At 38.9% G+C, this 23,868-nt stretch overlaps 1 protein-coding gene across 1 annotated transcript in view; it reads right to left on the bottom strand.

Moving 5' to 3' along the window:
• Positions 1-23,868, bottom strand: part of KCNH5 (potassium voltage-gated channel subfamily H member 5) — a 1,175,650-nt gene that overhangs the window by 958,317 nt on the left and 193,465 nt on the right. Inside the window, exon 3 of the mRNA XM_053697286.1 lies at positions 8,502-8,608. Coding sequence (XP_053553261.1) covers positions 8,502-8,608 — 107 coding nt within the window. The remainder of the gene's footprint in view (positions 1-8,501; positions 8,609-23,868) is intronic.

Genomic DNA, 23,868 nt, shown 5'->3' with positions numbered 1-23,868 from the left:
TGAGTAAACGATGAATAAATTCCTGCGCCTGCAGCCTTATATCACAGACAAAGTATAAAGTGGCACCCAATACCCCATGGTGTATATACACTACTGTGCCAATGAGTAAACGATGAATAAATTCCTGTGCTTGCAGCCTTATATCACAGACAAAGTATAACGTGGCTCCCACTAAACCATCGCTTATGTATACTACTGTGCCAATGAGTAAACGATGAAAAAATTCCTGTGCCTGCAGCCTTATATCACAGACAAAGTATAAAGTGGCTCCCACTAACCCATGGCTTATGTATACTACTGTGCCAATGAGTAAACGATTAATAAATTCCTGCGCCTGCAGCCTTATATCACAGACAAAGTATAAAGTGCCACCCACTACCCCATGGCTTATGTATACTACTGTGCCAATGAATAATAGATGAATAAATTCCTGCGCCTGCAGCCTTATATCACAGACAAAGTATAAAGTGGCACCCACTAACCCATGGCTTATGTATACTACTGTGCCAATGAGTAAACGATGAATAAATTCCTGCGCCTGCAGCCTTATATCACAGACAAAGTATAAAGTGGCACCCACTAACCCATGGCTTATGTATACTACTGTGCCAATGAGTAAACAATGAATAAATTCCTGCACCTACAGCCTTATATCACAGACAAAGTATAAAGTGGCACCCACTAACCCATGGCTTATGTACACTACTGTGCCAATGAGTAAACGATGAATAAATTCCTGCACCTGCAGCCTTATATCACAGACAAAGTATAAAGTGGCTCCCACTAACCCATGGCTTATGTATACTACTGTGCCAATGAGTAAACGATTAATAAATTCCTGCGCCTGCAGCCTTATATCACAAACAAAGGGGCATATGTATCAAGCTTCAAATGGAGCTTGATGCTCCGTGTTTCTGGCGAGCCTGTAGGCTCGCCAGAAACAGCAGTTATGAAGCAACGGTCACAAAGACCACTGCTCCATAACCTGTCCAAATGCTCTGAGCAGGCGGACAGACATCGCCGGAAATCAACCCGATCGAGTACGATTGGGTTGATTGACAACCCCCTGCTGGCAGCCTATTGGCCGTGAGTCTGCAGGGGGCGGCGTTGCACCAGCACCTCTTGGGAGCTGCTGGTGCAATGCTGAATCAGGTCCGCCAGACTTTGATAAATATGCCCCAAAGTATAAAGTGGCACCCACTAACCCATGGCTTATGTATACTACTGTGCCAATGAGTAAACGATGAAAAAAATCCTGCGCCTGCAGCCTTATATCACAGACAAAGTATAAAGTGGCTCCCACTAACCCATGGCTTATGTACACTACTGTGCCAATGAGTAAACGATTAATAAATTCCTGCGCCTGCAGCCTTATATCCCAGACAAAGTATAAAGTGGCACCCACTAACCCATGGCTTATGTATACTACTGTGCCAATGAGTAAACGATGAATAAATTCCTGCACCTGCAGCCTTATATCACAGACAAAGTATAAAGTGGCTCCCACTAACCCATGGCTTATGTATACTACTGTGCCAATGAGTAAACGATGAAAAAAATCCTGCGCCTGCAGCCTTATATCACAGACAAAGTATAAAGTGGCACCCAATAACCCATGGCTTATGTACACTACTGTGCCAATGAGTAAACGATTAATAAATTCCTGCGCCTGCAGCCTTATATCACAGACAAAGTATAAAGTGGCACCCAATACCCCATGGTGTATATACACTACTGTGCCAATGAGTAAACGATGAATAAATTCCTGTGCTTGCAGCCTTATATCACAGACAAAGTATAACGTGGCTCCCACTAAACCATCGCTTATGTATACTACTGTGCCAATGAGTAATCGATGAATAAATTCCTGTGCCTGCAGCCTTATATCACAGACAAAGTATAAAGTGGCTCCCACTAACCCATGGCTTATGTATACTACTGTGCCAATGAGTAAACGATTAATAAATTCCTGCGCCTGCATCCTTATATCACAGACAAAGTATAAAGTGCCACCCACTACCCCATGGCTTATGTATACTACTGTGCCAATGAATAATAGATGAATAAATTCCTGCGCCTGCAGCCTTATATCACAGACAAAGTATAAAGTGGCACCCACTAACCCATGGCTTATGTATACTACTGTGCCAATGAGTAAACGATGAATAAATTCCTGCGCCTGCAGCCTTATATCACAGACAAAGTATAAAGTGGCACCCACTAACCCATGGCTTATGTATACTACTGTGCCAATGAGTAAACGATGAATAAATTCCTGCACCTACAGCCTTATATCACAGACAAAGTATAAAGTGGCACCCACTAACCCATGGCTTATGTACACTACTGTGCCAATGAGTAAACGATGAATAAATTCCTGCACCTGCAGCCTTATATCACAGACAAAGTATAAAGTGGCACCCACTAACCCATGGCTTATGTATACTACTGTGCCAATGAGTAAACGATGAATAAATTCCTGCACCTGCAGCCTTATATCACAGACAAAGTATAAAGTGGCTCCCACTAACCCATGGCTTATGTATACTACTGTGCCAATGAGTAAACGATTAATAAATTCCTGCGCCTGCAGCCTTATATCACAAACAAAGGGGCATATGTATCAAGCTTCAAATGGAGCTTGATGCTCCGTGTTTCTGGCGAGCCTGTAGGCTCGCCAGAAACAGCAGTTATGAAGCAGCGGTCACAAAGACCACTGCTCCATAACCTGTCCAAATGCTCTGAGCAGGCGGACAGACATCGCCGGAAATCAACCCGATCGAGTACGATTGGGTTGATTGACAACCCCCTGCTGGCAGCCTATTGGCCGTGAGTCTGCAGGGGGCGGCGTTGCACCAGCACCTCTTGGGAGCTGCTGGTGCAATGCTGAATCAGGTCCGCCAGACTTTGATAAATATGCCCCAAAGTATAAAGTGGCACCCACTAACCCATGGCTTATGTATACTACTGTGCCAATGAGTAAACAATGAAAAAAATCCTGCGCCTGCAGCCTTATATCACAGACAAAGTATAAAGTGGCTCCCACTAACCCATGGCTTATGTACACTACTGTGCCAATGAGTAAACGATTAATAAATTCCTGCGCCTGCAGCCTTATATCCCAGACAAAGTATAAAGTGGCACCCACTAACCCATGGCTTATGTATACTACTGTGCCAATGAGTAAACGATGAATAAATTCCTGCACCTGCAGCCTTATATCACAGACAAAGTATAAATGGCTCCCACTAACCCATGGCTTATGTATACTACTGTGCCAATGAGTAAACGATGAAAAAAATCCTGCGCCTGCAGCCTTATATCACAGACAAAGTATAAAGTGGCACCCAATAACCCATGGCTTATGTACACTACTGTGCCAATGAGTAAACGATTAATAAATTCCTGCGCCTGCAGCTTTATATCACAGACAAAGTATAAAGTGGCACCCACTAACCCATGGCTTATGTATACTACTGTGCCAATGAGTAAACGATGAATAAATTCCTGCGCCTGCAGCCTTATATCACAGACAAAGTATAAAGTGGTACCCACTAACCCATGGCTTATGTATACTACTGTGCCAATGAGTAAATGATTAATAAATTCCTGCATCTGCAGCCTTATATCACAGACAAAGGGGCATATGTATCAAGCTCCAAATGGAGCTTGATGCCCCGTGTTTCTGGCAACCTGCAGGCTCGCCAGAAACATCAGTTATGAAGCAGCGGTCACAAAGACCGCTGCTCCATAACTTGTCCGCCTGCTCTTAGCGGGCGGACAGACATCGCCGGAAATCAACCCGATCGAGTATGATCGGGTTGATTGACACCCCCCTGCTGGCGGCCTATTGGCCGCGAGTCTGCAGGGGGCGGCGTTGCACCAGCACCTCCTGTGAGCTGCTGGTTCAATGCTTAATACGGCGAGCGTATTGCTTGCAGTATTCAGCGAAGTCTGGTGGACCTGATCCACACTGTCGGATCAGGTCCACCAGACTTTGATAAATATGCCCCAAAGTATAAAGTGGCACCCACTACCCCATCGCTTATGTATACTACTGTGCCAATGAGTAATAGATGAATAAATTCCTGTGCCTGCAGCCTTATATCACAGACAATCAAGTGGCACCCACTAACCCATGGCTTATGTATACTACTGTGCCAATGAGTAAACGATGAATAAATTCCTGCGCCTGCAGCCTTATATCACAGACAAAGTATAAAGTGGAACCCACTACCCCATGGCTTATGTATACTACTGTGCCAATGAGTAAACGATGAATAAATTCCTGCGCCTGCAGCCTTATATCACAGACAAAGTATAAAGTGGCACCCACTAACCCATGGCTTATGTATACTACTGTGCCAACGAGTAAACGATGAATAAATTCCTGCGTCTGCAGCCTTATATCACAGACAAAGTATAAAGTGGCTTCCACTACAGTCCTAAAACACATGTGTGGTTAGTGTTTTTTGTGGTGTAGTAGTTATTTTCATTGAAGTGGTGAGTCCAGGGGTTAGTGGTCAATGGACCAGATTACAAGTGGAGTGCTAATTCAAGGTCCCATTGAGCATTAACTGCACTAAAAGTTTAGCTTTTTGCGCTCGTCCGGTTGTGCTAGTATTATGAGTTGAAGGTAAACTGTTTTCTCTCATGCTCTATCCCGACTAGCGTAAAAAGCTGCATTTAGAATATCGCGTGCTCGTTTACGTATTCCCCCATAGAATTCAATAGAGCAAAAAAAGTGGAAAAGATTGCAAATTCTCATGCGTTAACCCGACATGAAAAAATAAATATTTCACATTCCAATATTCTTCATATATACAAATAAGTTAATTCTTAAATAAATCATTATTTATACCTATATATATATGTACATGATTACATATAAAGCTATAGATAAATACATAGAATATATTCTGCTATGTTATGAACATTGGAATGTAAAATATTTACAGTAAATACACAGTATAACACTTTATTAAATATGAATATTGCATAAATATGTGTTTGCATGTTTTCCTCTACTTAACTGCAAAGGTCTCTGATGCACTTCTATATTTGTCTATGTGTATATATGTCTGTAGATACATATATAAATACATAAATACATCTGTACACACACATATATATATTCATACATATACATCTTTAGACATGTGTATATATGTATCTCTATGTGAAAGCCCTTTGTCTGTCCTTTTTAACACCTGAGATCTCATATCTTTGAGCCCTTATAACTTTGTGTGCAATATTTTTTTAATCATTTTTATTAGATGGAGCTATTATGAGTGTAACTGTAGTTTTAATGTATTTTGATGTGTTTTGTGCAACTTTTTTTTTTTTTGCGAAACACTTAAGCAGAGCTCTAAGGTTGCGGTAATCTTTCTACCGTAAATGGCGATTGGTCTCAAGAGATCACGTCTACTTTCAACACGTAATACCAGCGGCAAACCTGGCGAGCGCAAACACCCATGATAAACCCCTCATTGCCCGTGCGCAAATATTAGCACCCCACTCATAATCCGGCCCAATGTAGTTTAGGATTAATTGTAGTGAAGGATTTATGGGTAGAGTTCAGTATATTATTTGTTAGAGTTATTGATATGGTTTATTACTGTGGAGGGTCATAATTTGTGTCTACTGGGGTAGTTGAGTGATCTAAAGATTAAATCTAGTCTTGTCTTGTCTAGTTATCCTCTACTGGACCAGGTGAGACCTCTATACAAAAGCAACTAAACGTTATTGATAATGAGAATTAAACCTATAGTCACACGAATATATTCACTCAAATAAACCACCTACGCCCCTAGTCTTCAGAGATGAACAGTATAATTGGTACAAACACTCTATTTAACAATATTATAACATATTTTATTGAAATAAACACAATGAAAGATAAGTAAACACAAACAAATCTTCAGTAGAATTAATTTGTCTATAGCGCTAAACAAAATTAAATCATGTGACAATAAAAGGCACCAATATATTGCCAGATTCAAATCAAGTAACAACTAAAGTAATGGCTCCATAGATAAATGATCTAGAGGAAAGAATGAATAAGAACATATCTACCTTTGCAGGTGATATTAACTTGTGTAAGGTAAAAGTGTGAGTGGACTAGTAACTTTTTCTTTCTGGACTAGTAACTTCTTTACATAAATTAATAAACCAAAGTGAAACTTTACTTTTCCACCTCATTTCTGTTTCTCTATCTCTCTCTCTCTCTCTCTCTCAGCTCAACCATGTCTTAAACTATCATACAATTATCACAGTCGTATTTTACTTAGTGAGTCGGCCTTATAAGCTCTACACCAGCACAAGAAGTGGCATTATACTAGAGAGTTTGGCACACTGCCTCAGAATAAGCATCACCACTCAGGCATTAGTGTTCGATTGCATTTATGTATGTCATCAATAGATCGTGTCATTTCTCTCATACAGTCCACAACTCTCTCACATATATTACAACAAACAACCTTGATGTTGTCTACAGAATTACTGGTCACATTTAGTGCTAGTTTTATATCCAGTATCTATTTTTTAAGTTATTTGGGGGTTTTCAGATGTTCTTCTGCCATGAAGTAACTTTGTGGATAGCATTATACATGCAAAACCGTGCTAATGATTCTCAAGTAATCACTGCTCAACATTTGTACCAACACGGACGGACATGAACAATAATATAAAGTGAAAATGATGTTCTAACAGAAATAAAACATTGTAATGATATTTTGAGGACATTTTAATAACATTTGGCAATTTAACCTCTGCTGAACCTCTAATCTAATCAGTGAATTTTCTCAATTTACAAGTCTGCTCCATTCAACTGATCAGGTACTTTGGCTAAGATCTTGCACTGTTTGGCAGCCACTTGACAGTATTGAGTGAAAAAAAACAGGATTCCAAGTGCCAAATTAAAAGTTCAAATTACTTTATTTTCCAAAATCTTTAAAATGTCAAAACGCCATCAAATGATTTGCTCAAAAAACATGTTAAGAAGATAGAACTGAGGACACTGAGTCCTTGCTGTACTGGCTTACGCGTTTCGGCCGTAGCCTTACTCTTAGCCTAATTCAAACTATTCACACAGCTGGGCTTATAGCAAAAAACAGGTGAGTTTTGATTGGTTAAAATCAAAGGGGGGTAGAACTCTGTGTATTTAATGCAAAAAACACAAATAAATGAACAAATTGAGTCATACTAGCTACTTTGGCATGTAATCTAACTCAGTCTATCTAAACCACAAGACCACCTTATATAATGGAGTACTGTCCCAGAACATATGAATGACTAAAAATCTTAACGGCAACATATTAAAGTTGTTGTACAGGATGCAACCTATAGTGCATGTAGTATGTTAAATTATCCAAATGTGACTTATATATTGCACAGACAAATTAGAGGACTGTTGTGCCTATTTGCCTAATCCTATACAGGTATTGTAAATGTAAGCATGACACCTAAGAAGGGCTTCCTAAATAAATACAAAAATGTAATTAAGCACATAGTTGAAGCTTATCGTTAGAGCAATGAAATATTTTTATACTTTAATACTCATACTTTTCTTATGTAAAAAACCCTAGAGAAGGCTTACCAATGCAATGCAAATGTGAAATTTCAAGCGCACAATTTAGGCTTGTCATAGGAGAAAGAGACCAAATATTTTGATACTTATATTGATACACATTTACCCAAGTGCTATGTTTCTTGTCTTGCTCAGTGTGCTATATCTACCCTGGTCACTTATGCTATAATGATTTTCACTATACCTGACCAGTTTCACTTTGGCTGCACCATCAGCGTAATTTTCTACTAAGCCGGTCAGTTTTGTACAGTGTTTTCTGAGCACACTTGCGAAACCCGCCCCAGTAGTTTTGTGTATCCCCAGGATTGGTACCCCCCTATGTGTTTTCAGGGGTACGGTAGGCTGTCTATCACATTTAAGGGAGTTCCTTCTTTTTTGTATTTTTCTTTAGCCACTTGACAGTTACATGGAACAGAGCATAAGAAAAGTTAGGAAGCGGTAAAAAATGTCTCATGTAATGTAAGTTTGTGTTTTTCTTTAGTATATTAAAGGGACATAAAAGCCCCTCCAATAAAGGGCAACTTCTAAAAGTAGGTGGGTCTTTAAATGAAATAACATTCTAATCTTAGTAAAAGCTCCTGCACTGTTAGAACATAGAAACATATATTTTGATGGGAGATATGAACCATAGGCCCAATAAATCTGCACAGATTTCCTATAAAGTATAAGTTGAATTGGTTTGCACCACAACATAAGTATAAATGAGTATTGGGTATGTATTGCATATAAATGCTCTTTTTGAGGGTAGTGAGAATGTATGAGACAGTGGTACCTTTGTCTGTACGTCTGTAGCGTAGGGACATATTACAGTTACTGTTTAACCTTAGACATAATGTAAATATGATATCGTTTTATACAATTTCTGCAAAGGTATCAAATGAAGTGCCTTAAACTAACAGGATCAAATACATACTGTTTTTCTTGTAAAGAAGGACTTCAAAGCAATTTGACTCGTAGTTATCAAACGTTTGCCTGACCTTTTCGATGGTCTTTTTGTCAGTTAGTTCTCCATACATAAAGCTAGAAAAGAAAACATTATTTTGGTCACCAGTCATAAAATGTAAAGTAGCATTAAATAAATTTTGCAAAATGCTAAAACGTAAGTGTAAATAACACATAATAAAAAATTATGTGTTTGCTTTTATTTAAAAGTTTCCATCCCACCCACACACCCACCCAAAAACACAAGCCAATTAGAAGAATTGAATCCACCCTCCAACCCTGTGAATTCTGTAAGTTACAAACACCATGGCTGCATGCATGTAGATCAGAACTGAAGGCTTTATAGTTACAATGAAAACTCGAGTAATCTAATAAAAAAAAATATGAACGATCAGTGGTTGAAAAGTCCAAATGCATTAGTTGCCTGTAATTAACTAAACGTATATTCTTTCATATAGCAGAAGTGGCAGGGACACCGCAATATGTGCTGCAAGGATTCTTTTACTTAAAGGGATACTAAACCCAATTTTTTATTTTATGATTCAGATAGAGCATGGCATTTTAAGTAACTTTCTAATTTACTCCTATTATCAATTTTTCTTTGTTCACTTTGTATCTTTATTTAAAAAGCAGGAATGTAAAGCTTAGGAACCAGCCCATTTTAGGTTCAGCACCCTTAATAGTGCTTGCTTATTGTTGGCAACATTTAGCCACCAATAAGCAAGCGTAACACAAGTTCTGAACCAAAAATGGGCTGGCTCCTAAGCTTTACATTCCTGCTTTTTAAATAAAGATACCAAGTGAACAAAGAAAAATTGATCATAGGAGTAAATTCAAAAATTGCTTACAATTGCTGCTCTATCTGAATCATTAAAGAAAAAAATGTGTATTTAGTATCCCATTAAGTACCTAAGTGAACTGGGGTCTACTTGTTTGTGAAGAGCATTAGTGTGATCTATTTATGACCACACTGAAACAAAAAGAGTTTCCAACTTTTGGAGTTCGTTGGTCACATTTTGATGTATGGATGTATGAGTGTTCCTACTGCTATTTTCCCATATAGCACATTTATGTTCAGGTTTCACAAGGTGAAGCATGGCAAACTCTTAAACTCCACTTAACAATCGCCAACACCATTTCTGAACTGCCCGGCTACTGTCCTGACCATCCTGTTTCAGGATTCATTGTGGTCAAAGTTCAAGCATACTGGCTCTATGAACGATCACTGTGTATATAGAAAATGGTGAAATATATGCACCACACAAACAAAATTGGCCAAGGCCCAATATTTCTGTGAAAATCTGAAAAATAACATCAAAACCCTAGAAAGTTTTGGAAAGTCATAAATAACTTACACACTCCCCCAATCCACTCCCAACCCTCCACTGTCAAAGTGGACAACCAAGCCCTGCAACTTCCCTTAGAAGTAGCAAATGCCTTTAACAATTATTTTGTCAGATGCTCCACCACCCTGATTGACAAACTAATAAATGACACGCATCGTGAAACTACAAATGTGAATCAGGCCCCACTAAATCTACAAAGACCCAATATAGAAAAGTTCAATTTTAGACCTGTACCCATCAATGTCGTTAAGAAACCTTAATAATCTAAAAATGAAAAAAACAGTGTGGACCTGATCAAATCCCAGCAATGTCATTGAAGCTCAGTGCCCCAGCAATTGCTAAACCTGTCACAACCCTGATTAATGAATCCTTGGATTCTGGATACATGCCCAAACTTTGGAAGACTGCAAGAGTAGTGCCTATCCATACAAGTGGTGAGTTAACCATGGTTACTAACTATTACCCAATATCATTGTTTTCACCCGAATCAATCCACTACAATATTGCAAGTTAAAAGTAAATGCAATTGCTTGAGCGCAATCACGATTTATCCTAGAATGATTACAACAACTTCAGAGCTCTGGTTAACCGTTTCGGGAAACTTAAAAGTTGTACAAAACAGCTGAAAAATACATTAGAAGGTACAGCTACACTCATAATAACACTATCTAATAATAATATTTTTTTTAAATATTGCACAAAAAAGTTAAAAGGGTTCTCAGGTGTTCGTGAAAAAGAAAAGGCAGGCAAAAATCTGTATCATTGAGATACATAAATAAACATGTCAAGTAATGTATATGTATCTGTGTATATATATTATATATAATTGATTGACTCAGATCGATCATGTGATCAGACACACATCCATTGGAGCTTTGGATGCCGCTACTAGCGGTAGCTTTTCGGGTTCGGAAGTGGAGATCACAACACAGCAGCAACCGAGCATGTACACCAAGGAGCGGTGAGTGGGCACAGCTACAAGCTGTTTAGCACAGGCTGCTTTTGGGGTTCCATTCCCGCTGGTGTCGGCGTGATATATATACATAGCTGAAAAAGCCGGTTCGCTCTGGGTTTCTTTAACTCACACTCACGTTGAACTGTGTTTGTACTTTCTGCTTTTTGTATTATTTGTCATTATAGACTGTTGATGATTATTATTGTCCGATACGAACATCAAGGGACTTTTGAGAGAGGGATTCTTATGTACTGTGCTTGTGCATTTTTTTTTTTTTTGCAATCCCATTCTTTTAATTTATATATATATATACACATTATATATTATTATATATGTATACATTTTGTGCTTAGTAGAGGATTTTAAACTCACTTTTTGCCTCCCCATAATTTTAAAAGTTGTTGTATTTTGCCAGGATATAAACTTCACCCAGCAGTGATTCCACCTACTCCCAGCTGATGAGTGGCAAAAACCAGGAAACAGCTGTCTCTGAATCACTGTACTAACCCTAGCTACACCATCACCACTGCAGTTTGTAAAAAAAAAGTAATTGGAAACACATTAAGGGAAAAACAATTTTACAGTATATCGTACCTTTAACCAAAGCTCTGAAGTTGTGCTAATCCCATGCACATTAAATTTGATTGCGCTCAAGCGAACACGTTTACTCATAATACATTTTCCCTTATTTCAGTTATATTGACAGACTTGCATTTTAGCAAATCAGTGCTGACATATATTACTCCACGGGAGTGAGCATAATGCTATCTATATGACACACATGAACTAGCGCTGTCTAGCTGTAGAAAACTGTCAAACTGCACTACAATTTACCTGCAATTCTCCTACTTTAGGTGAATTTTACACAGCATTAACTATGCATTGTGCAGGACAAACTCAACTCTTCTTGCAGGAGATACTCATTTGTTTTGGCCCTTCATCATGCCTAGTTAATGGCAGGAATTACAATGTTTCACTTCACCTGCCATTCACCTTTTAAATGAATAGACCCCTATAATCTACCTCTGCCATTTAAACTCCTACTCAATATATAAAGTGCCTCCTCGTGTGTGTTGCAGTTACAGCTTGTAATTCAGCCTGCGTGAATAACATAAAATAATCACCCTTGGCCTCTGAGTATTACAGTTTATAAACAAGATATTGTTCACCTCCTAATAAGTAACTTGGGAGATCCTTAGAATAATTAGAAGAATAAACTGCAGCAACATCAAATGTACCAGGACTTATTTGACAGTTTTTAATTTATAAAACAATATAATTCATGGTTTAGAATTTGGCCCCTATTTATAAAAGGCCTGTCGGACATGATCTGACATTGCGGATCAGGTTCGACAGACCTCGCTAAATGCGGAGAGGAATACGCTCTCTGTATTCAGCATTGCACCAGCAGCTCTTGTGAACTGGTGGTGCAAAGCCGCACCCTGCAGATTTGCGACCAATCGACCGCTAGCAGGGGGTGTCAATCAACCCGATCGTATTCGATTGGGTTGAATTGCGCCAATCTCTGTCCGCCTCCTCAGAGCAGGCGGACAGGTTATGGAGCAGCGGTCTTTAGACCGCTGCTTCATAACTGGTGTTTCTGGCGAGTCTGCAGGCTTGCCAGAAACACGGGCCCTCAAGCTCCATACGGATCTTGATAGATAGGCCCCTATGTGTAGGGAACTAGGACTTCTTACAGTAAGGAAACCCCAGTGCACAGACCTTTGCAATTACAACACATTACTGATTTCTTGCTATAGATTAATATATGAGCCAAGCCTAATCATAAAAACAAACTTATGCATCTGTTTTTCAATAGCCAAAGGAGGAGCCAATCGGGGCTTGAGCCTGCAAACAGCAAGGCTTGTCACTGTAAGTATAAAGTGTATTGTTTTATAGTTGTTAAATGATAAAGTCAATCAGGGACATATATGTAGCAGGGTCATGTGACTAGTGCTGCTGATTGGCTTAAAGGGACAGGAAACCCACACATTTTCTTTAATGATTTTTATAGAACATACAATTTAAAAAACTTTCCAATGTACTTCTATTATCAGATTTGCTTCATTCTCTTGTTATTCTTTGCTGAAGGAACAGCATTGTACTACTAGCAGCTAGCTGAACACATCTAGTTAGCCAATCACAAGAGACAAATGTGTGCAGGCCCCAATCATTTATATACATGTGTTTTATATACAGTATATGTACACAACCCCAATTTACGAAAAAATTGGGATAGTATGGAAAATGCAAAAAAAACCATACAAAAAGAGTGATTTGAAAACATAATTCATCCTGTACTATAGTGAAAACACTTTTGGCTAGATTATGAGTTTGGCGTTAGAGGCTGTGCGGTGCTAAAGAGCAGTTTATGCTCACCACTCACTTACAGACAGCGCTGGTATTACGGGTTTTTACAACCCAGACAAGAAGTGAGCGTTGAGCAAAATTTTGCTCCTTACCGCACTCCAATACCAGCGTTGCTTACGTTAGCGGTGAGCTGGTGTAACGTGCTTGTGCACGTTTTCCCCATAGGAATCAACGGGGAGAGCCGGCTGAAAAAAAGTCTAACACCTGCAAAAAAGCAGCGTAAAACTCCTTAACGCAGACCCATTGATTCCTATGGGGAAATACATTTTATGTCTACATCTAACACCCTAACATGAACCCCGAGTCTAAACACCCCTAATCGTACACTTATTACATTATATTATTAACCCCTAATATGCCACTCTGGACACCGCCGCCACCTACATTATATTTATGAACCCCATAATCTGCTGCCCCCTATGTCGTCGCCACAATCCTACACTTATTAACCCCTTATCTGCTGGCCCCAACATCGCCGCCACTATAATAAACATATTAACCCCTAAACCGCCGCACTACTGCCTCGCAAACATTAGTTAAATATTATTAACACCTTATCTGCCGGCCCTAACATCGACGCCACCTACATACATTTATTAACCCCTAATCTGCCGCCCCCAACGTTGCCGCCACTATATTAAAGTTATTAACCCGTATACCTAAGTCTAACCCTAAACCTATCAACCCCTAACTTAAATATAATTAAAAGAAATCTAAATAAAATTACTATAATTAACTAAATTATTCCTATTTAAAACTAAATACTTACATGTAAAATAAACCCTAAGCTAGCTACAATATAACTAATAGTTACATTGTATCTAGCTTAGGATTTATTTTTATTTTACAGGCAAGTTTGTTTTTATTTTAAAAAGTTATTTTAACTTATTAACTATTTAATAACTACCTAGCTAATATAAATACAAATTGACCTGTAAAATAAAACCTAACCTAAGTTACAATTACAGTTAAAACTACACTATAATTAAATAAATTAACTAAATTAAATACAATTAAATACAATTAAATAAAATTATCTAAAGTACAAAACCCCCCCACTAAATTACAGAAAATAATAAACAAATTACAAGATTTTCAAACTAATTACACCTAATCTAATCCCCCTAACAAAATAAAAAAGCCCCCCAAAATAAAAAAGCCCTACCCTACAGTAAATTACAAATAGCCCTTAAAAGGGCCTTTTGTGGGGCATTGCCCCAAAGTAATCAGCTCTTTTACCTGTAAAAAATTCTACAAATCCCCCCAACATTAAAAGCCACCACCCACACAACCAACCCTACTTTAAAACCCACCCAATACCCCGTTAAAAAAACCTAACACTAACTCCTTGAAGATCACCTTACCGGGAGAAGTCTTCACCCAACCGGGCCGAAGTCTTCAATGAAGCCGGGAGAAGTCTTCATCCAAGCCGGGCGAAGTGGTCCTCCAGATGGGCAGAAGTCTTCATCCAGATGGCATCTTCTATCTTCATCCATCCGGCGCAGACCGGGTCCATCTTCAAGACATCCGACGCGCAGCATCCTCTTCAATCAATGGCTAACACAGAATGAATGTACCTTTAAGTGACGTAATCCAAGATGGCGTCCCTTCAATTCCGATTGGCTGATAGAATTCTATCAGCCAATCTGAATTAAGGAAGAAAAAATCCTAATGGATGATTCAATCAGCCAATAGGATTGTGCTTGCATTCTATTGGCTGATTGGATCAGCCAATAGGATTGAACTTCAATCCTATTGGCTGATTGCATCAGCCAATAGGATTTTTTCTACCTTAATTCAGATTGGCTGATAGAATTCTATCAGCCAATCGGAATTGAAGGGACGCCATCTTGGATGACGTCACTTAAAGGTACCTTCATTCTGTGTTAGCTGTCGATTGAAGAGGATGCTCCGCGTCGGATGTCTTGAAGATGGACCTGCTCCGCGCTGGATGGATGAAGATAGAAGATGCCGTCTGGATGAAGACTTCTGCCTGTCTGGAGGACCACTTCGCCCGGCTTGGATGAAGACTTCTCCCGGCTTTGTTGAGGACTTCAGCCCGGTTGGGTGAAGACTTCTCCCGGTAAGGTGATCTTCAAGGGGTTAGTGTTAGGTTTTTTTAAGGGGGTATTGGGTGGGTTTTAGAGTAGGGTTGGTTGTGTGGGTGTTATGTTCCTGTCCCTTTAAGTCAGGATGTTCAGGTATTCACATTCCTATATAAGGCCCCTCCTCCAGTCTACCTATGCTTGGTAATTTGTATTCACTTAGCTATAAGCTGAGCAACAACGAAGACACCTTGCTGATATTCCTAACCAAGGAATTTACTATTAGTAACTTCAATTGCTGTGTGCTTTTCAACTTTGGATCGTCATATTTCAGGTTTCCTTATTTTGACCGGAATCCTCAAAGTATCTTACACTTGTTAAATCTGTTTCTCCCGGCTTATACATTGAAGCCGTGTATCGGCGTCTGACGTCACCGTAAGTCTCAGGAGCTCTCTCTCACTCTGGCTGCAAACAACCAACTCCTGTGCTTAATAGTAACTCACCTTGAAGCTGCGGTAACCGTTACTATTTCTTACTCTCTGAAGGTGGTAACGTATATACCTTAATTCACTTACTACTTTAAAGGACTTTCCTGCATGTTATACAGTGTGACGCTTATGCAAATTCAGCTACCTTTAACAATCTGATTGCTTGTAATATCTATCGCTTCAGCTTGACGAACTGTGCTTTAATATTCTATGTGCATTATCAAATATCATACTGTTGATTGTGAAGGACTGCCTGCTGTTTACATGAATACTAACAACGTTATAGACTAACTAAGGATTGCCTGTTAACTAAAAACAATATAACCGTTATAGAGCTCTCCTGCTTAATTTATATAGAAACACCTCCTGGTTGCAACCTGTGTTATTTGAGGCTGACATTCACATACTAACACTAATCTATATTTACCTTTCTTTTATCTACTATCTCTATAATTATCTGCATATTGCAAACTGCTATTGCAATCGGGATAATATACCTTTAAATCTCATTTCCTCCTCTCTGTATAATTATCTGCATATTGCAAACTGCTATTGCAATCGGGATAATATATCTTTAAATCTCATTTCTTTCACTCTGCATCCATGCAGCAGTGACCCTCAGATCTATGAGCAAAAACTAGGTTCTTGATTACATCTAATGAACCTAAAGGTTTGGTGTGAGACTGAGTGGTCCTGCAGTTAAGGATATCAAATACTTGCACCTAACATAACATAACATATTACCAAGCCTAACATATATCCTACAGCATGGATATCAGTGAACTTACAAACCGTGTTGGTTCCCTTGCACAAAGCATGGACCATATGCTACAAGGCCTCAGAGAAATTAAAATTGAAAATGATCACATTAGGAAGTTTATTAATGTGCATTTATCTGATAAACCTGCTCCTATTGATTTAACACCTGAACCAATTGTATCTCCACCTGAAAAATTCTTTGGTGATAGGACTCAGTTTAGAGAATTTAAAAACTCCTGTACTTTGTATTTCTCTTTAAAACCCCGAACCTATGCATCTGATCGAGTCAAAGTTCTAACGGTCATCTCATATCTCAGAGGAGAGGCTAAATCATGGGCTAACGCCTTCTATGAGAACAATGACCCCATATTGGACTCCTTAGATGCCTTTTTCTCTGCCATGTCCCTATTATATGAAGACCATCATAAGCAGAATACTGCTGAGACAGCTCTTAGGAACCTACGACAAGGTAAAAGAGCAGTAGAAGAATATATCACGGACTTTAAAAGATGGGCACCAGACACCCAATGGAATGAACCTGCTCTGAGAAATCAGTTCAGAACAGGTCTTTCTGAAACATTAAAAGATGAATTAGCCCGTGGTGCAGTTCCTGTGGATTTAGAGAATCTTATGACTTTATGTATCACTGTTGATAGAAGGATAAGAGAACGTAGATCTGAAAGGGCACTATCTGATCCTGTTGTGGTCACTGCACCATCTAAATCAAACGATGAACCTATGGAAGTTGCTGTCATGAGGGGTCCTCTAAAACCAGAGGAAAAAGCCAGAAGGAAGCTACATAACTTGTGTTTATATTGCGCAGCAAAGGACCATGCTGTTAGAGACTGTCCTGTGCTTATCAGACAGAAGAGGGGTAAGAATCTTCAACACCAAAATTGTCTTAATAAATTGTCTGCGCTTACCACTCATTTACCAATTTCTGTTCTTTTGCAGTGGCGTCTACAGAAGACAAAAACCCAGGCCGTTATTGACTCTGGTGCATCTGGGAATTTCATTGACCAAGCATTTGTAACAAAACATAAAATACCCACAATAAAAAAAGATAGTGCACAAGCCATAAGATTGGTTGATGGTTTTCTTATGAATACAGGGCCTATTACCCATCATACCACACCCTTACAAGTTATCACACAGAAGGGCCATACTGAGACATGTACATTTGACATTTTGCCCTCTAGTTTATACCCATTAATTTTTGGTATCAATTGGTTGATAAAACATGATCCTGATATTTCTTGGAAGCAAGGTGTTGTGAATTTCAATTCCACTTACTGTAAGGAAGTCTGTTTTCCCAAAGCTTCTGTGTGTTGTATGACTGATCATGTTTTACCTGAATGTTATAAAGAATATTCTGATGTGTTTGACAAAGTAGAAGCTCAGAACTTACCCCCCCACAGGTCATATGACTGTCCTATAGACTTACTACCGGGCAGTTCCATTCCCTTTGGTCATATATACCCTATGTCAGAACCTGAATTGGTTCATTTGAAACAGTACTTAGAGGATAACCTTAAGAAAGGTTTTATAAGACCTTCCACCTCTCCAGCAGGTGCTGCAATGTTTTTTGTTAAGAATAAGGACGGATCACTTCGTCCTATTATTGACTACAGACAACTTAATAAATGTACCAAGAAAAACAGGTACCCACTCCCACTTATCCCTGAACTTATAGAACGGTTGCAAGGAGCTAAAATTTACACAAAATTAGATCTTAGAGGAGCTTATAACTTGATAAGAATGAGGAAAGGCGATGAGTGGCTAACAGCTTTCCGCACACGTTATGGACTGTATGAATATACAGTAATGCCTTTTGGGCTGTGCAACGCTCCTGCAACGTTCCAGTGTTTTATAAATGACGTATTCCATGACTTACTTGATGTCTGTATGGTCATTTATTTAGATGACATTTTAATCTATTCTGACAATATAACAAACCATCACACCCATGTCAAGCTTGTTTTGTCCAGACTTCGTACACACCATCTCTATGCCAAGCTAGAGAAATGCATTTTTAATACCACTACTATCTCCTTCTTAGGATACCAGGTTTCCCCTTCTGGTATCGCTATGAAAGCAAACAAAGTGGAAGCTATTACTAACTGGAGCACCCCCCGTACAAAAAAAGATGTTCAGAGATTTCTTGGGTTTGCAAACTTCTATAGGAAGTTTATCAAGGGCTTTTCTGAGATTGCTAGACCCTTGACTAAATTAACTCAGAAAAAACCTGGTTTCTCTTGGAATATACATGCTGAGAACGCATTTAAAGTATTAAAGGAGAGGTTTGTAACAGCACCGATACTCAAATTCCCAGATCCCAGTTTACAGTACACGCTTGAGGTTGATGCTTCTGAGTACGCTCTTGGAGCTGTACTCTCACAAAGAGTTTCACCCAAGGAAGCACTACATCCAATATCATATTACTCTAGGGTAATGAGCTCAGCCGAGTTAAATTATGCTATTGGTGAAAAAGAGCTTCTCGCTATAAAATCAGCACTAGAGTTTTGGAGACACCTCCTTGAGGGTACTAAACATACTATTCTTATATTTACGGATCATAGAAACCTTGAATATTTAAAAACCAGCAAAACATTAACATCTAGACAAGTTAGATGGAGCCTCTTCTTTTCAAGATTTGATTTCACCATCACTTACCGCCCAGGTTCTAAAAATACAAAAGCAGATGCGCTTTCAAGGAAGGATCCAAAACCTCAACATTATATACCTCCAGATTCTATCATTCCACAAAATAAGTTCATTGGATTGACTTCAATCACTGAAACCTCTATAAAAGAGTATCAGAGAGCAGATCCAAAACTCCCATTAGCAGATCTACAAAAACACAGTAGTAATCTGTATTACCATGGAAACCAGATATACATTCCAGAACCTCTACGAAATGAATTGATGCATTCTGCACATGATTCTCTCCTTTCAGGACATCCTGGACTTCATAAAACACTACGCATACTACAAAGAGACTATTGGTGGCCCAATATGAAAAGTTCTGTCTCTTCCTACATTCGATCCTGTTCTGTCTGCGCTACTTGCAAACATACTAGAACTCGTCCTTATGGACTTCTACTTTCATTACCAGTTCCTGAAAGACCCTGGAAGGACATAGCAATGGACTATATAGTGGAGTTACCTCCATCCTCTAACCATAACACAATTCTAGTCATTGTTGATTTGTTTTCTAAAATGGCACACTTTATCCCACATATGGGTTTACCAACCGCATCCGAAACAGCCATACTGTTCTTGAATCATGTTGTAAAGTTACATGGACTACCTGACTCCATCACGTCTGATAGAGGATCTCAATTCACCTCTAAGTTCTGGACTCAGTTATGTTCTATACTCAAGATTACTAGGAGATTAAGTACTGCTTATCATCCCCAGACTAATGGTCAGTGCGAAAGGACTAACCAGTCTCTTGAACAGTATCTGAGATGCTATTGTACCAACCAACAGGATAACTGGTTCGCTCTGCTACCTACTGCAGAATTTGCACATAATAACATGACCAACGCATCCACAAAAACTTCGCCATTCTATATTAATTATGGTTTTCACCCTTCATACCATCTTTTCCACAGAACCGATTCCTTGCTACCTACGGTTAATCAGACAGTTAATACTATTGCTGAGGGTTTTTCTGTTCTCAAAACAACCTTACAAGAAGCTCAAGCTTCACAGAAACATCATTATGATTTGAGACGCTCGAAACCCCCTCCTTATAAACCTGGGGATAAGGTTTGGTTAAGTACCAAACACTTGAAACTCTGTATTCCAAGTAAAAAGCTTGGAAGTCTCTTTATAGGTCCCTATGACATAGTTAAGGTTGTTAATCCAAATGCTGTGACTCTTCAGCTACCTCCCTCTCTCAGGATACATCCTACATTCCATGTGTCCCTCCTGAAACCTTTCTCTCTGACAAGGGATCCCCCTCATCCGTCATTGACTAACCCTCCAGTTGTGGATGATGTTGAGTATGAAGTGGATTCTATTTTGGACTCTCGTTTATACCGCAATCAACTCCAGTACCTGGTACGATGGAAAGGTTTTGGGGCTGATGAGGACTCCTGGGAACCATACTCTAATTTGTCGGCACCCCGTCTTCTTTCAATTTTCCATCGAAGACATCCCGACCGACCCAAGCCTTGATCCGCGGAGCGGCTCTTTTTAGGGGGGCGTCCTGTTATGTTCCTGTCCCTTTAAGTCAGGATGTTCAGGTATTCACATTCCTATATAAGGCCCCTCCTCCAGTCTACCTATGCTTGGTAATTTGTATTCACTTAGCTATAAGCTGAGCAACAACGAAGACACCTTGCTGATATTCCTAACCAAGGAATTTACTATTAGTAACTTCAATTGCTGTGTGCTTTTCAACTTTGGATCGTCATATTTCAGGTTTCCTTATTTTGACCGGAATCCTCAAAGTATCTTACACTTGTTAAATCTGTTTCTCCCGGCTTATACATTGAAGCCGTGTATCGGCGTCTGACGTCACCGTAAGTCTCAGGAGCTCTCTCTCACTCTGGCTGCAAACAACCAACTCCTGTGCTTAATAGTAACTCACCTTGAAGCTGCGGTAACCGTTACTATTTCTTACTCTCTGAAGGTGGTAACGTATATACCTTAATTCACTTACTACTTTAAAGGACTTTCCTGCATGTTATACAGTGTGACGCTTATGCAAATTCAGCTACCTTTAACAATCTGATTGCTTGTAATATCTATCGCTTCAGCTTGACGAACTGTGCTTTAATATTCTATGTGCATTATCAAATATCATACTGTTGATTGTGAAGGACTGCCTGCTGTTTACATGAATACTAACAACGTTATAGACTAACTAAGGATTGCCTGTTAACTAAAAACAATATAACCGTTATAGAGCTCTCCTGCTTAATTTATATAGAAACACCTCCTGGTTGCAACCTGTGTTATTTGAGGCTGACATTCACATACTAACACTAATCTATATTTACCTTTCTTTTATCTACTATCTCTATAATTATCTGCATATTGCAAACTGCTATTGCAATCGGGATAATATACCTTTAAATCTCATTTCCTCCTCTCTGTATAATTATCTGCATATTGCAAACTGCTATTGCAATCGGGATAATATATCTTTAAATCTCATTTCTTTCACTCTGCATCCATGCAGCAGTGACCCTCAGATCTATGAGCAAAAACTAGGTTCTTGATTACATCTAATGAACCTAAAGGTTTGGTGTGAGACTGAGTGGTCCTGCAGTTAAGGATATCAAATACTTGCACCTAACATAACATAACAGTGGGTGGTGGGTTTTAATGTTGGGGGGATTTTTAATTTTTTTTACAGGTAAGAGAGCTGATTACTTTGGGGCAATGCCCCACAAAAGGCCCTTTTAAGGGCTATTTGTAATTTACTGTAGGGTAGGGCTTTTTATTTTGGGGGGGCTTTTTTATTTTGTTAGGTGGATTCGATTAACTGTAATTAGTTTAAAAATCTTGTAATTTGTTTATTATTTTCTGTAATTTAGTGTTTGTTTTTTTGTACTTTAAATAATTTTATTTAATTGTATTTAATTGTATTTAATTTAGGGAATTAATTTAATTATAGTGTAGTGTTCGGTTTCATTGTACCTTAGGTTAGGTTTTATTTTACAGGTAGCTTTGTATTTATTTTAGCTAGGTAGTTATTAAATAGTTAATAACTATTTAGTAACTATTCTACCTAGTTAAAATAAATACAAACTTGCCTGTAAAATAAAAATAAACCCTACGCTAGATACAATGTAACTATTAGTTATATTGCAGCTAGCTTAATGTTTATTTTACAGGTATTTAGTTTTAAATAGGAATCATTTAGTTAATTATAGTAATTTTATTTAGATTTATTTAAATTATATTTAAGTTAGGGGGTGTTAGGGTTAGAGTTAGACTTAGATTTAGGGGTTAATAACTTTAGTATAGTGGCGGCGATGTTGGGGGCGGCAGATTAGGGGTTAATAAATGTAGGTAGGTTGTGGTGATGTTAGGGATGGCAGATTAGGGGATAATAATATTTAAATAATGTTTGTGAGGCGGGAGTGCGGCGGTTTAGGGGTTGATATATTTATGATAATGGCGGGGATGTCCGGTTTGGGCAGATTAGGGGTTAACAATTTAATTTTAGTGTTTGCGATGTGGGGGGGCCTCGGTTTAGGGGTTTATAAGTAGTTTATGGGTGTTAGTGTACATTTTAAGACTTTAGTTAAGAGTTTTAGGCTACGGTGTTGTAGTGTAAAATTCTTAACTACTGACTTTAAAATGCGGTACCAGGCTTGACAGGAGAGGGTCTACCGCTCACTTTTTGGCAGACTCGTAATACCGGCGCTATGCAAGTCCCATTAAAAAAAAAGGATACGCAATTTACGTAAGTGGATTTGCGGTATTTCCAAGTCTGGACAAAAAAAGTGAGCAGTACATATGTACCTTCAAGACTCGTAATACCAGCGGGCGTTAAAAAGCAGCGTTGGGACCGGCCAACGCTGCTTTTTAAGCCTAACGCAAGACTCGTAATCTAGCCGTACATTAGCACATTATTTGATGTTTTACTTTGTGAATTTAATGTATGTTTGAAAATATCAACTCATTTCAAATCTGATGATTGCAACACACTCCAAAAATGTTGGGACAGTCGACTGTTTACCACTGTGTAACATCACCTTTTCTTTTAATAAAACATATTAAGCACTTGATCATTGAAGACACCAGTTGGTTAATTTTATCAAGTGGAATATCCCCCATTCATCCATTATGCATGTCTTCAGCTGCGCAACTGTACGGGGCCTTCGTTGTCTTATATTGTGCTTCATAATGCGCCACACATTCTCAATCAGAGACAGGTCAGGGCTGCAGGCAGGCCATGCTAGCACCCGAACTCTCTGCTTATGCAACTATGAGCTTGTTATCCAGGCAGAATGTGGTTTAGCCTTGTCCTGCTGGAAAATGCAGAAAAGAAGACATCTGAATGGCAGCATATCTTGCTCTGAAATGTATATATACCTTTCTGCATTAATAGTGCCCTCACAGATGTGCAAGTTACCAATGCCATGGGCACTGACACACCCGAATATCATGACAGATGCAGGCTTTTGGACTTGACGCTGATAACAGCTTAGATGGTCCTTTCCTCTTTGGCTCGGAGAACAAAATTGCTGTTTTGTCCAAACACTATTTGAAATGTTGACTTGTCGGACCACAAAACACGATTCCACTGTTCTACTGTCCATCTCAGATGAGACCGAGCCCAGAGAAGTCGACAGTGCTTCTAGATAGTGTAGATGTATGGCTTCTGCTTTACATAGTAAAGCCTTAACTT

This window comes from Bombina bombina, chromosome 1 (genome assembly GCF_027579735.1).
Source record: "Bombina bombina isolate aBomBom1 chromosome 1, aBomBom1.pri, whole genome shotgun sequence".
NCBI classification, from domain to species: domain Eukaryota; kingdom Metazoa; phylum Chordata; class Amphibia; order Anura; family Bombinatoridae; genus Bombina; species Bombina bombina.
Note: the sequence above shows the minus strand (reverse complement) of the source record. Positions and strands in the feature narration are given on the sequence as shown.